This window comes from Coenobita brevimanus, chromosome 62 (assembly GCF_032717465.1).
Source record: "Coenobita brevimanus isolate Jiangsu-jjx chromosome 62, ASM3271746v2, whole genome shotgun sequence".
Classification (NCBI taxonomy): Eukaryota; Metazoa; Arthropoda; class Malacostraca; order Decapoda; family Coenobitidae; genus Coenobita; species Coenobita brevimanus.
Window position 1 is genome coordinate 27,244,769 of NC_137015.1, and position 16,083 is coordinate 27,260,851.

General features: G+C 42.8%; 1 protein-coding gene across 1 annotated transcript in view; it reads right to left on the minus strand.

Moving 5' to 3' along the window:
- TRAM (translocating chain-associated membrane protein 1) overlaps nt 1-14,783 on the minus strand; it is a 280,665-nt gene extending 265,882 nt beyond the window's left edge. Inside the window, exon 1 of the mRNA XM_080275621.1 lies at nt 14,583-14,783. Coding sequence (XP_080131747.1) covers nt 14,583-14,711 — 129 coding nt within the window. The 5' untranslated portion in view covers nt 14,712-14,783. The remainder of the gene's footprint in view (nt 1-14,582) is intronic.
- Nucleotides 14,784-16,083: the final 1,300 nt, after the last annotated feature.

The window sequence follows — 16,083 nt, forward strand, 5'->3', positions numbered from 1 at the left end:
TATAGGTGTTTCTCTGAGTTAGGGTCCATAAGTACAAGTCCATAAATTGGGGCCCAATATCCAGACAAAACCAATATCCGAACCTACCGATGGCTCTATTTATCCGGATATTGGAGGGGTTACTGTACACTAGTTTTTGAATACTGTACTTGTACCTCTTCAAAGTCAACTTAAAATATACCCAGGATGCTGTAGTACCAATGGAAATTAATGAAAACAGCTATGGGTGATGCTAGATCATAATCCGAAGTCAACTACAGCAAGGTAGAAACAATTATTGTCTAAGAGTGCAACTTATAAATGACATCCAAAGCCTACACTATTGAATGAACATAAACTATGATACATCCTCCTGAAAAGTAGTTGTTAAAGTATCAATTAATCAATAATGAGTACAGTATATTTACAGAATGACGGGGAATTGTCCTGACAGGGAAGCGTCCATATTTTGATGGCGAATTGTCGACTTCACAGCAAATTGTTTAGGAACCACATCAACAACCCTACTTGCATCAGTAAGGGTAAGAACTACTGTATACTGTAGTTTTTGTGTTTTTTTCCTCTTCATTCACTATTAATGTGTTACTTTAAATGTTTAAACATAAGGATATTTCATGCATGAGAGTGCTAAGGTGTGTGTATGTGAGAGTTTAGGCAGGTCTGGGAACGTATCCCCATTGACTCCATGTTATAATGGGCTTGCTATACAATGGATCGCTATATGATGGGGTTTTCAGGAACGGAACCCCATTGTATAACAAGAGATTACTGTACATGTTTTTTGTGGGAACACAAAAAAAATGAAATCATACTGCATATGAACTCACAAAATGTTCTCTAGTAAGGTTTGACTGAAAGTTAAATTTGTGAATGTTGTTTACTGATGAATGTACCTAAACTGGAGAATAAATCATTACCAGCAAGGCTGTTAACTTTCCCATGTTTGAAGGGACACTTCCTGTATCTGATACAAATCAGACAATATACAGTATGGTACTATAGTTGTACAATGGCTACTCAGTTCTTTCAATGTAGTATCATCACGCAGCCAATTTGCTATGACAGTCTTGGCAAATAAGCAGCAGCTGGATGAACAAGTCCAGTCTGAGGTTAAATTTATCAACACAAACTTTTGTAAATACAGTTTTATAGGACTGAATTACTTCCCCATGGATGTAGTTCTACAACACACACACACACACACACACACACACACACACACACACACACTGAAATGCAAAATTTTGAATCTATTCACAACACAAACACATCAGTTTCACAAGCAAACCATGGCACATGGCCACCCACCGTGTGACTTTCAGGCTGACTTGTCTCCAATGTCAATCCGTCACTAATCATTCATTCCTACTAACCTAATAATGCCTGACCTAACCTAGCCCAACTAACTAAAATAATTTAAGGATCAACGCGTTTCAGTCTGAATCGACCCACTGCCCTGTCAGACGCCACTGCTGATGTCAACAAATCTAACTTTGTGCCCTGTAAAAATGTATACCTGGTATGTTCTGTCTATCTATTGCCAGACGCCTCAATCCCGTACGGGGTGGCCACAAACAAGTCGCCTCTACGTTGCCCTGTCCCCCGCCATTTCACTGCCCTGCTCCCAGCTCACACCCCCCTCTCATATAACTCTCCACCCCATCCCTCCATCTCATCCTCAGCCTCCCCTTCCCACTCCCTCCCTCCATCTCACTCACATACACTCTCTTCGTCAGTCTCTCACCCTCCATCCTCTCCACATGGTCAAACCACCTCAGTGTACTCCTCCTAATGATTCCTATCACAGCCACATCCACACCACAATGCTCCATTATATCCTAATTTGTCAGCCTGTCTCTCCATGTGACTCCACAGGCTCTTCTTAAGTAACTCATTTCCACTGCTCTCACTCTTGACCTGTGTCCTTCCTACAACATCCAAGCTTCACTTCCATAAGTTAGAGATGGTATCACAATACTGTCATGTAGTAACTTTTTCACTTCCATGCTCACTTCCCTGTTTCTTATCACTGCTTTCAAGGAACCAGCAACCTTTCTTCCCTGCTGTACCCTTTCAAGCACTTCACCCTCCAAACCTCCATCCTTACTCATCACACTACCCAAGTACTTAAACGTCCTCACATTTTCCAATTCCTCACCATTCAACCTCGCTGTACATTCACTGACTTCACCTCTCTCAAAGACCATCACTTTACTCTTCCCTACATTCACCTTTAGATTCTGTTTCTTACACACTCTCCCAAACTCATCCACCAAGCCCTGCAGCTCCCCTTCGTCTTCACTCAACACAATATCATCTACAAACAACAGGGCATTTCCAAACACTAACCTCCCTCACCAGGGCCACTCCAACATCCACTGCCCTACCTTGTACCTCTTTTATTACCCCATCCATGTATATATTGAACAACCATGGAGACATAACACATCCCTGTTTCAACCCAACCCTCAAAGAGAAAAATTCACTCAGTTCACCATCCACACGCACTGCAGCCTTAGCACCATCATACATACGGTACTCTTCACAGCATTCAGCAACTTCCCATCTACTCCATATATTCTTAATACTTTCCACAATCCTTGTCTATCCACCCTGTCATATGCTTTCTCCAAATCCATGAAACCCGCATACAACTTCTTTCCCTTCTCTAGAAACTTTTCCACTAAAGATCTAAGAATGAATATCTGATCTACACAACCTTTCCCCTTCCTAAAGCCTCCCTGTTCTTCTCCAACTAATTCCTCTGTTCTTTCTCTGACTCTTGTCAATAAGTATCCTACCATACACTTTTCCTATTATACTAAGAAGACAAATGCCCATATGATTACCACACACTTCTTCCCCTTTTCCTTTGTACAAGGGAATAATTATACCTGACTTCCAATCCTCCGGGACTCTACCTTCCTCCCAGGCTAATCTGCATATCTTCCACTTCCAGTCTACTACTATCTCTCCCCCACGCTTCAGCATTTCACCACACACTCCATCAATTCCTGGGTCTCTCCCCAATTTAATTTTCTTCATTGCTTCCACAACTTCTATCCTACTGATTTCTTCCAGTCTTGTCACCTCCCTCCTTCTCCCAGCCATTCCCCAGCCACTTACACTTGCATTATTTCCATCCTCTATGTTCAACAATTCCTTAAAGTGTTCTCTCCATCTGCTCACTTTTTCTCACTTCTCCACTAGTAATCTACCATTTTTATCTTTCACTCCCCTGCTAACTTCATTTCCACCCTGTCTTATTCTCTTCACCTCTTTCCAGAACATTTTCTTACAGTCTCTCCACTTTACACTCAAATTCCTTCCAAATTCCTCATCCACTCTCTTCCTACTCTCTCTTAATAATCCTTTCACCTCTCTCTTTCTTTCTACATAGAACTCTCTCTTCCGCCTCTCAACTTCTTCCACATCCCTATTTCTCATCCATTCCTTGTATGCTCTCTTTTTTTGTGCCACAGCCTGTCTCACCTCATTATTCCACCACGCTGTTCATTGCACCAGCCTCTGTCTTCTCTTCATCCCACACACCACATCACATGCTGCACATATTTCTTCTGTGAATATTCCGCACACACCTTCCACGTCCCCCATCTGCTCCAATTCATATTTGCCTAATCATTCCTCCACTTCTCTCTTATATCCTGCCTTTTTATCATCCTCTTGTAGCCTTTCCACTCGCCTAGCAAATACTCCTTCGTCCGATCCTTCCCTTCTTCTATTTCTCCATCTTTTTGGTTCTTGATTCTGGCCACCACCAAGTAGTGGTCAGAAAGTCCACTCCCTCAACCTCTATAAGCTCTTGCATCCATTACACATCTTTGCATCCTTTCATCCCCACACACATATTCAATCATTGCCTTCCTTTCATTCATTTCACAACCCACCCATCACTCGCCACGTATACCTGTGGATCATTTTATGCCTGAAGAGAGTACTGTATTGGCAATCACCAACCCCCTCCCACCACAAATGTACACTAATGCAATGCCATTCTCATCTATCTCAGCAGGCACACCCCACTCACCAACTATTCCATCCACCTTCATATTCCCTATTTTACTATTCATATCACTGATCAAAAACACTCTTTCATTCCTTCCAAACTTTTCCATGCACACTTGAACATTTGTCCAAAACTCTTCTCTTACTCTGCTTGCACGATCTTGAGTTGGCGCATACACGCACACAATCGCCCACAGTTGTATTCCAACTTTCAATCTTACCCACACAATCCTTGATCCAACTGATCCATACTCTCTTATGTTCTTCTTCCATCTTTTACTCACAACTATACACACTCCTTCTTTTGCCCTCTCATTCTCACCACTCCTGCACATATACCCCATTCATACTACCATTCTCTCACACTTTCACCTCCCCATTTAGTTTCAGTTACTCCACATACATCAACTTTCGCACCCTCATGCACCTGGACAATCTCTCTCTCTTTCACCTCATCATTCGCACCTCTTACATTCCATGTCCTTTGTCCAGTCCTTGGTCGTCATCTTTTGGTCAGTCCTTGTCCGAGGCTTCTTGTTCGTCTTTTTAGTTAGTTGTTTTCCTGAGGGGCACTAACCCTCCGACAACCTTTTTAGTCGCCTTGTACGACAAGCAGGGATACTGGGGGAGTATTCTTGAAAAAAATATATATATATATATATATATATCAAATTAAAGAAAACAGACATACACTTAAGATGGCGAAGTTTGAAGAGTTGGATACTATGCTATATGTGTGGTTTTTGGGGAAAAGAGCGGAAGGTTGTGCCATTACTGGATCTCTTCTCATGGAAAAGGCGCGTGATTTTTGTGAACAAATGGAGATAAAAGAATCGTGTGCTTTCACCCTAGGTTGGCTACATCGTTTTAAGAAACACCACGGCATTAGGAAGCTCGAGATTTGTGGTGAGAAAAGGTCGGCTGATAAGAGTGCAGCCGAGGATTTCAAAGAGAAATTTTGTGAATTGCTAGTAGAGCACAACCTCGGTCCCGAACTTTGATACAACGCCGATGAGACTTCCCTCTTTTTTCGCATGATGCCCGAGAAGATGTTGGCAGGGCCATCTGAAAAAGTGGCCTCTGGATTTAAGAAAAATAGAGAGTGACTGTCCTGCTGTGTTCTAATGATGCAGGCATGCATATACAGTAATCACTCTAATATCCGGACGCCCAATAACCGAACATCCCCACTAACCGAACCTTATCGTCCTGGGATCAAACATTCCCAAAATGGTCCGAAAATCCAAAAAAATTGGAAAAAAAAAAACGATTTTTTGCCGTCCGTAATTTGAACTTGCCGCGCGCGCCGCGTGAGAGCATTGTTTTGGTTCGTCATTCCTCCGACGTCCGATAGAGCGCCGCTGCATCCTCCCCACTTCCCGCCTGTCTCTCACCGCGACTGGACCTGCGCTCTTCGTAATGGCTGCCCACGTGCTCGCTTTTGTGGTGGTGCCGTACTTGCTGCAAGGCCTCCTGCTGCTCTCTGCCCTACTCTTAGTGTGTGTGTGATGATGGCCCCGCCTCCTGAGAAAAGGAAGAGAGTGGTGTTGACTCTGGAGAAGAAACGGGAGATATTGGAGAAGGTTGATGCGGGTTGGTCTTCCTCTCGCATTCTCCGCGAGTTCAACCTGGCCCGGTCGACTTTGTTTGATATCAAGCGTTCCCGAGACAAGCTCATGCAGTACACGGCTGACTTCTCGTCGAGAAGCAAACGCAACGTGGAGAGGAAGGTTATGTTTACTCCCAAGTATGCAGAGATCGACCGCTCCACGTTGATTTGGTATCGACAACAACGTGCAGCTGGTGTGATGGTACGTGGAACGGAGCTGAAGGCTGCTGCTGAGAAGTTTGCAAGGCTTCACGACGCCCTAGACTTCAAGGCATCCGAGGGTTGGCTCTTCGCGTTCAAGTTGCGACATGGCCTTACTAACCGTAAAGCACATGGCGAAGCATTGGACGCTAACGAGGATGGAGTGGACGAGTTTCGGCACAAGGTGAAAGGCTTGATCGACAGGGAGGGCCTCACTCTCGGTCAAGTCTATAACGCTGACGAAACTGGCCTATTCTATCGGCTCGGTGCCAACGAACACTCTCGCCGATGAGACGGAGAAGCGTGTACCTGGCCGCAAGCTTTCTAAGGAACGGATATCTGCTTTGTGTTGTGCCAATGCTAACGGCATGCACCGGCTTAAGCCCGTTATTGTTGGCCGTGCAAAGCAGCCTCGGTGCCTTCGTGGGGTGATGGATGTCCTTCCTGTCGTATGGTACCATTCTTTGAAAGCATGGTTCACAGCTGTGATTTTCAAAGACTGGTTTCACCATCACTTCGTCCAAGGAGGTCATACATTACCAGACGAAGACACTGGGAATTCCTCGCGACCAGGTAAAGGCTCTCCTTCTCCTCGACAATGCACCTGCCCACCCGTGCGACAAGGACTTGGTTGCTGAGAATGGCCGTATTAGGTGCATGTTTCTGCCACCTAATCACGACTGCTCTCATTCAACCAATGGACCAAGGAGTGATCGTGGCAACAAAGCGCCTGTACCGTCGGGAAGTTCCTGGACGAGGTGATGGTGGTTCTCGAGGACGAGGACGAGCGCAGGGAAGGACGTGACACTCGAGGCAAGCGGACTTTGGAAAACCTTCGCCGCTACAACATCAAGTCTGCGCTGTACAACTGGGCTAGTGCATGGAAGGAAGTCCCTGTGAAAACTCTTGAAAATGGTTGGTCTCGTCTGCTTCTCGGAACAGATGTGGATGCGATTTCCTAGGGTTTGACGTGGATGACTTCCATGCACGGCTACGTACGCCTGGCGACGATGTTGATGTGGACGATGTTCGTGAGTGGTTGGACGACGACGAGGGCGATCCTGGGTATCAGACGTTGTCTGATATCGAGATCGCGTCTTCGGTTGCTGGTGTCAGTCCCGAACTTGAAGATTCCGGCGACGAAAGGCGATGATGATGCAGACTCCGCCCAGCAGGACACTACTCCAGCCATCCCCAAGCTGAGCGCACTCCGGAACATCTAGAGTTCGTCCTAGACTACCTGGAACACCCGGACTGCGACAGGGAGATGGGGCCCTTGGGACTCGTGGAGGAAGTGCGTGCTTTCCGGCAGCGCATCATCAATCGCCAGAATCGTCGGTCCTTGCGTCAGTCAACGATTGACAGTTTTTTCAGGCCCGTGACCCCCGCTGTGCCAAGCCCTGGTTCCACTCCGTTGCCTCCCCAAGACAGGCCCTCATGCTCCGAGCCACAGCCCAGCACATCAGCTACAGTGGAGTCACCGCTCGACGTGAGTTGCGGCTGTCTTCAGAGTCTTCTGTGGTCGGTACGCCATCACCACTACCCACCGATGCACCCCTTGGACGCCTGCCAGTGATACTCTCGGGCTCTGACAGTGAATAAACAGCAAGAACTTCTCCACTAGACCACACGGGAATTTTGAGTGTTGTGCAGTGAAAAAACGGTGTGTTGTGTTAAGGTTTTCAAGTTGGGAGAAAAGACTAAGTAGAAAAGAAATTTAATGTAACTAACCTTCTTTGTTTTGGCTTTGGAAACTTAAAAAACTTGGGAAAAGTTAATGTGCACCACTTAAATTTAATGGAACATTATTTGGACTAAAGTGAACACTGTGAAAAGAACGGACTTCTGTGTGTTAGTGACTAAGTTCAGTGCAAGACTTCAGGAAGAGTGTAGTGCAAGTGCTTCAGGAAATCGTTCTTACTGTCAGAGTCCGAGAGGAGCGGTTATTCATCGAGGTGGCCAGGGACTTGCTGTAAGTAGCCAAAATGTTTCATGTTGTACTATTTTCCATACTATATTTACCAGAATGTTTCATATTGTATTTTTCCCATACTATACTTACCAGAAAGTGTCATACTGTACTTCTTTCCATACTAAACTTACCTCATGCATGTGCAGTAGGAATGTGTTTTTCAGAGTTCGGTTAGGTTCGGTTAGGTTAGGTTCGGTTAGAGTCCATAAGTACCAGAATGTTTATTAATGTATGAACATACTTCTAAACCCACATTTTATGTGTCTATTGCATTTATTTCAGTCATTTATGTGCCTTATTGGTGTGATTTGGGTGTTAAATAGGTGCTATGCATGTCCGGAGGGAGTTGTATAGGTGTTTCTCTGTGTTAGGGTCCGTAAGTACAAGTCCATAAGCTGGGGCCCAATATCCGGACAAAACCAATATCCGAACCTACCGATGGCTCTATTGATCCGGATATTGGAGTGATTACTGTACTTAGGCCTCTGGTGACTGGGAAGTATATGTCGCCCTGAGCTTTTAAGGGTCTAGTCCATCTCCCTATTGATTATGAATCCCAAACGAGTGCTTGGATTACAAGATACATATTCACTAACTGGTTCCACCATCATTTCGTGCCCCAAGTCAAACAGCACCTAAGGGAAAGAGGACTTCCCGAGGATTCAAAGGTTATTCTGTTCCTCGATAATTGTCGGGCCCATCCCGAGACAAAGGAGCTGGTTAACGGGAACATTATGGCTATGTATCTACCCCCTAACATCACTTCATTAATTCAGCCACAGGACCAGGGCATAATCCAGGAAGTAAAATCCAACTACAGGATAATTTATTCCCGCAGATGTGTGAACTTCATTGGTGGTATGCTGGAATTCCAAAAACCGAACTTGAAAGAGTGTGTTTTGCCCTGGCTGAATCTTGTAAGAAAATTGCCAAGACAACTCTAGTTAGGGCATGGAGGGAAGTGTGGCCAGATATTGAAGCCACAGCCTTGCAACCTGACGAGAAGGAGGAAGGGCCTGATCATCAGACGATCGAGGATATTATTGCCGAAGCTCTTAGGTGCCATCCATTCCACCAACTTGAACCCACTGAACTATAAAAATGGCTAGATGCAGACAAAGAAACCCTAACAGAAAAAGTTCTGTCTGACCAGGAAATCAACAACAGTGTTCTTTTGTCTGAAAAGAAAGATGTGGAAGAGGTGGAGTGAAGCAATGAGGAAGAGGAGGAAAGAGTATGTTCACAGAAACATGTTGATGAATCATTTCAAAAGATTATCCGATTCATGGAGAGAGATCCAGCCTACACAGCTAATGAACTGCTTTATTTTCGTAGTCATTATGATGACTTCCAAAATTGCCGTCGTGTTGCAATCAAAGTCAGACATCAGGGACTTTTTCACAAGGGGCAAACATTTCACTCATATCCTCCTGTTCATTTGTGGGGTTCCCAGATAGTGATGCATCAACGTCCACACCAGCAAGTACTCCAGCAAAAACGGCTGCTCCACCAGTCTCCCCCATCAGGCCTATTCGACTGCCAGCCAGCCTATCCACTCGCGTTGATAAGCCTGCATCACCCACAACTCTGCCTCCCCCACCCAGCCCTCCCTCTGATTCTGAATGTGATGTGGATGATGTGATGATGATAAGTGATGATGAGTGATCATGTACAGTAAATACAGTAAAAAAGGAAAATTTAACAAAAGAAAAAAAAAAAAATGTACGTAGCATAGTTGAAGGATGCCATACAATAATTTTAGCAGTGGTTAACATTTAGTTTTTACAATACTAGTTCAGTAAACATAAGTTTATTATACATTATGCAGTTGTATTTGACATTTAGTAAAATTATTACAGTAGAGGTTGAGTGGCTTTTGGGTGGGTTGGGGCGTGGATTACTGCAGCCTACTCGAGCATTGACGAGTCATGGGTGAGCACACACTACACACTACTGGATTACTGTACACTGTATATTATACATATATACGTTACATTAAATCAGTAGGATAGAATTTGTGGAAGCAATGAAGAAAGTTAAATCAGGGAAAGCCCCAGGAATTGATGGAGTGTGTGGTGAAATGCTGAAGCATGGGGGAGAGATAGTAGTAGAATGGATGTGGAAGATGTGCAGATTGGCCTGGGAGGAAGGTAGAGTCCCGGAGGATTGGAAGTCAGGTATAATTATTCCCTTGTACAAAGGAAAAGGGGAAAAAGAAGTGTGTGGTAATCATATGGGCATTTGTCTTCTTAGTATAATAGGAAAAGTGTATGGTAGGATACTTATTGACAGAGTTAGAGAAAGAACAGAGAAATTAGTTGGAGAAGAACAGGGAGGCTTTAGAAAGGGAAGAGGTTATGTAGATCAGATATTCATTCTTAGATCTTTAGTGGAAAAGTTTCTAGAGAAGGGAAAGAAGTTGTATGCGGCTTTCATGGATTTGGAGAAAGCATATGACAGGGTGGATAGACTAGGATTGTGGAAAGTGTTAAGAATATATGGAGTAGATGGGAAGTTGTTGAATGCTGTGAAGAGTATGTACGATGGTGCGAAGGCTGCAGTGCGTGTGGATGGTGAACTAAGTGAATTTTTCTCTTTGAAAGTTGGGTTGAAACAGGGATGTGTCATGTCTCCATGGTTGTTCAATCTGTACATGGATGGGGTAATAAAAGAGGTACAAGGTAGGGTAGTGGATGTTGGAGTGGCCCTGGTGAGAGAGGATAGTGTTTGGAAACTCCCTGTACTGTTGTTTGCAGATGATACTGTGTTGTTGAGTGAAGACGAAGGGGAGCTGCAAGGCTTGGTGGATGAGTTTGAGAGAGTGTGTAAGAAATGGAATCTAAAGGTGAATGTAGGGAAGAGTAAAGTGATGGTCTTTGAGAGAGGTGAAGTCAGTGAATGTACAGCGAGATTGGATGGTGAGGAATTGGAAAATGTGAGTACGTTTAAGTACTTGGGTAGTGTGATGAGTAAGGATGGAGGTTTGGAGGGTGAAGTGCTTGAAAGGGTACAGCAGGGAAGAAAGGTTGCTGGTTCTTTGAAAGCAGTGATAAGAAACAGGGAAGTGAGCATGGAAGTGAAAAAGTTACTACATGACAGTATTGTGATACCAACTCTAACGTACGGAAGTGAAGCTTGGACGTTGTTGGAAGGACACAAGTCAAGAGTGAGAGCCGTGGAAATGAGTTATTTAAGAGGAGCCTGTGGAGTCACATGGAGAGACAGGCTGACGAATGAGGATATAAAGGAGCGCTGTGGTGTTGATGTGGATGTGATAGGAAGCGTTATGAGGAACACACTGAGGTGGTTTGGCCATGTGGAGAGGATGGAGGGTGAAAGACTGACGAAGAGAGTGTATGTGAGTGAGGTGGAGGGGGAAAGAGGGAGGGGGAGGCCGAGGATGAGATGGAGAGATGGGGTGGAGAGGTATATGAGAGAGGGGGGTGTTAGTTGGGAGCAGGGGAGTGAAATGGCGGGGGACAGGGCGACTTGGAGGCGATTTGTTTGTGGCCACCCCAAACAGGATTGAGGCGTCTGGCAATAGATAGATAGATTAATTTTATGCATTATTACATTAATTATTATGTATGTGGTATTATTACTGTATATGCAAGTCACGCTATACAGTGTACGGTATAATACAACAGGAAATAGGTATTAATCAATAATCCGGAAAAATCGTTTTACCGGAATTTTGAATTCCCCATGGCTCCTGGATGACTGAGGTTCTACTGTATCTAATATATGCACAACATTTCAGCACCATTCACATTGTTTTTGGAGTTAAAAAAAAAAAAAAAACGTGCAATGCTGCAGCAAGGCAGCATCTCGTGGCGGCGGATATCGGTTGCCAATATTTCTGCAACTTTTGCGCTCCATTGCAAGCCACAGAATGGGTCTAGGAGGCTGGGATTTGCACTGTTAGGTGCATCCGAACTTTCTCTTCAATATGGCAAGAAAAAAAAAAAAATTCAAAACTTCAGAAAATGGCCCCGGCATTGGCCTGAGATGCATGTAAAATTCCGGACCCATGGCTACAGAGGGGTTAATGAAAGCTCTCCTGAAGTTTGTCTGAAATGGGTAATGGTATGAATTCACAACTGTACACAATAACATGGCAGGCATGAATTCACAAGAGTACAAAGTATATCACATTCATCCATGACAATCTCTTCTATATTATCATATATATGTACCGGTATACAGGAAGTAATAATATGAAAATATGACAGGTGATACACTCCAATGTAAACATACCATACGGTTTAGTTTAAGCAGTATAAATGCTGTACCTTGCCAATTCACTTCTTCTTACTGGCTGTTTCTATATTCTTCTAATCACATTCATGGTGGTAAATGACTGAATACTGATGATTCTGTTTTCCTGTTGTTTTTATCTATGTTCATTCAGATTCAGTCATGTTTGTTTATCAAATATTAAGGCACACTTTCTAAAACCTACCGAAATCAATTACTGATATTACTAGCCTAACCTTACACATTCATGACCTAGCCATACCTAACCTAATCTAACCCAACAAAACAACTGCAGTACCGTATAATCTAACCAACATAAAAATAAAGTAAGCTAACAACCCAATCTTAATCACAACCTAACCCAATCAACCTAACTTAACCAAACTCAGCAAAATGGAAAATCGAATGAATTTCGGTAAAGTTGAGTAACTTTTAGTTTGTGACTATTTTTAAGCTCAAGAAGCAACACACATCGGCGGTGGGGAACAAAAACCATACATAAGGCAATTGTTTACCATCATAAAATCTGTCTATCTATTGCCAGACACCTTAATCCCGTAAGAGGTGGCCTCAAACAAATTGCCACTATGTTGCCCTATCCCCTGCCATTATGCTGCACTCCCACTGGCTCATGCCCCCCTCTCTCATATAAAGTACCTCTCCACTCCATCTCATCCTTGGCCTCCTCCACCCTCTCCCCCACTCCACCTCACTCACATACTGTACACTTTCCTCATTAGTTTCTCGCTCTCTATCCTCTCCATATGGCCAAACCAACTCAGTGTATGTCCCCAAATGCTTTCAATCACATCCACACCACAATGCTTCTTCACTTCCTCATTTGTCAATCTGTCTCTCCATGTAACTCCACACGCTCCTCTCAAATAGCCTAACTCATTTTCACTGCTCTCACTCTTGACTTCCCTCCAACAAGGTTCAAGCTTCAATTTCATACATTAGAGTTGGTATCACAATACTGTCATGCAGTGACTTTTTTACTTCCATGCTCAGTCACTGGTTTCAAAGAACCAGCAACCTTCCTTCCTTGTTGTACAATTAGCATAGTTTTTTTTTTTTTTTAAGTCAAATAATCAATAAAGCAGTTCTCTGTGTTGCATACTGTACTAGATAATTTCCTTGAGAATGCAAGATGTACGACAGGTGGAACTGCCACACCTGTGTGGTAAACTTTACCCAAAGTTCTGTTCTCAAGTACTTCAGTGTAATACAATTAGCACAGGCTTTTTTTTTTTTCTATCCATCACCCTAACCTTAATATAGTATGGTACAGTATACCATACTGACAGAGTTAGTGCGTGTCTTGTTTATTAAGTCAGTGTGGGAGCAGTGATGAGCAAAAGGAAAGAGGATCGTAAACAAGGTGACCTACCAAATAAAGCACCAACACCAACTGTCAGAACCCATTATCATTATGCTTGGGTCATGCTGGAGATTGTTGTATCTATTTCCCAGTATCATAAACTGGGTAGACTGGATCTAGAAACAGAAAAAAGGAAATACAAAAATAAAATTTTGTCACCGTTCCTTTGGTTTGCCTGAATTTAAGTTTTATTTAATTTTACTTCTGTACATCCAAGATGTTATGAATTATGCAAAAGCCCACATAGCCAAGTAGGAGAGTGGTGTACCAGTATCACAAGCTGAGATTACAAGGTGCTGTTTCGGCCCCTTATTATTCGGATACCTAATATTTTCAAAATTTCTAATTATTAAATTATAGGTTACAATACAAAACTCACTGGAAGGACTTTGTCACAGGCTGCTGTTCTACTAAACACTGAGCTAGAGCACAGTGAAGCATATTAATGTAGTAATTAGGCAGAAATATATATATCCATCCATTGCAAGACGCCATGTATCCTAAACGGGGTGGTCAAGGGCTTAGAGTTAATTGTTTTACAGGGAGGGACTATATATATATACTTTATATATATATAAAGATATCTAAATCATTACTGGGGGGACAAAATAGCACCATGTAATCTCAGCACGTGACACCAATACACTGCACATTCAGATTAAGTACGGTAGGGACCAAGATCAAGTCCTGCCTTGGACAATGATTGATCTGTGGCTTCGTTTCAAATGCTGCACTGCTGGCAGTCAGTAGTGCAAATTAAGAAAAGGCTTGCAAGCAACTTCCTCAAAGTAGGAAGCTTCTGTCCAATCTCTGAATTTCCACTTTTCCCATATTGCTAGAAAATATAAATAACAATGCAATACAGTATAAAATTAGCACCATATAGATGCAACAAATACAACCATTCCAAATATGATAAAGTACAAAAATAGTCACAAGAAACATGTAAAGATAGGCCTAAATATTACTTATTAGGAAAGGGGTTGGCTAAAAAATGATATAAATCAAGGCTAAAACTAATGAATTACAGAAGAATATTGGCCTGTAGTCATACATATCTCTAAAATATAAGACAATATGTGCTCGTATACCCTACCGTCGTGCATGTTCACTTTCAAAACATTATTCTCTCCTACCTGAAACATTAGTCCAAGTACGAAGACCATTGCCACGCACGAAACGATATCGGCATGGTTTTGGATAACGAACTCATGGCTAAGAATCGGGGGATTCTTGCTAGCTTTACGGACGCCTTTGAGTGCCATGTTCGTGTACGCACGCTGCCACCACCTCCACCAACCGCAGCAGCAAGTGTCAGAGTCAGACTGTCTGCTGTCGCTCCGCTGCGGTAACACCCGGGATGCTTCTTCTCTTAATACTAGTTTAACGTTACATTTCAGTAATTCTCCCTTTTCTATCTTAATTTGGATAATAACAAATATTGTATGGTAATTCTAATGTAATGTCTGTAACATTTACTGTCAACCTTGCTTTTCCATTGTTAGTAATGAATTTACATCCAAAGTAAAAATAACACCGACTACCACCCGGAAATACGTGGCCACTGTTGGGTCAACTCAATGCTATAACATGACTTGGCCAATGCGGTCAAAAATATCGAAAGACATCACATGCTCCTTATGTAAAGAAAGCTTGAAATATACAACAACTTCATAGCTAGTCTTGAATGCCAAACTGATGCAAAGCGTAATTTTACCAATAAACAAAGTTTTTCACTTGAGAACTAAGCGGCAAATTCAAAACTTCACAAGATTTTTCTAAAATAATAAGCCAAACAGCGCATCATCTAAGCAAATAATGCGGTCAGAAGTAAACGTTAACATCAGAATAATCTCAGTACCTTCATACGAGCATATTTATTACACCCTTCCTCTGTCGTAAGTGAACTGTGCTAAATCTGGATATAGTTCAATGTTTCCCATAATGTAGTGCTAATTATTTTTAAATAATAATTCTAAATACTAAACTCTTGAAGTAAATCAGTTAGATGAAAACAAATTAACTTCTTTCAACGTAACAGAGATGCCAAAGCACACGAGTACACTTTCTTCTGTTACGTCATTCAACGTGGAAAATCTTGTCACTGTTTCACGGTTCAAAAGTGTATAACCATTTCATTAAATCAATGACCTTTCAAATGTAAGTTCGTGTATGTTGTAACAATATATTTATTCGAGTCAGAATATAACGTTAAATAAAACTAAATTTGGTTAGAAATTGCCTGGTTTTTAAGTATGTCAAGAATAATCCCTCCATCTGAAGGAAATGAAATATACAGTAATTTTACATCAAGGTTTCCAGTTCTTTTCTTGTAATTTCAAGGTATAGTGGGTTTGTGCCACTGAGCTCTATAGGTGGAGTGCGCTTGCTACGAACGGCTAAATGCGAGCGGTGAAGCCACCGCACAGCGACAGCCGCCGCCATTTTACTCCCATCTAACCTATACAGTACACGCGCGTGTGTACACGTGAAATGAGCACTGAAGAACCGAGAAGTCGTTTTTCCAAGTTCTCTGAAGATTGGCACATCGATGACAACTCTAGAAGGCATGGCGCACCAAGTGAAATCCCCGAGTGATGCTTTTATGAGATGTTATATGGGGGACAGATGTATCAA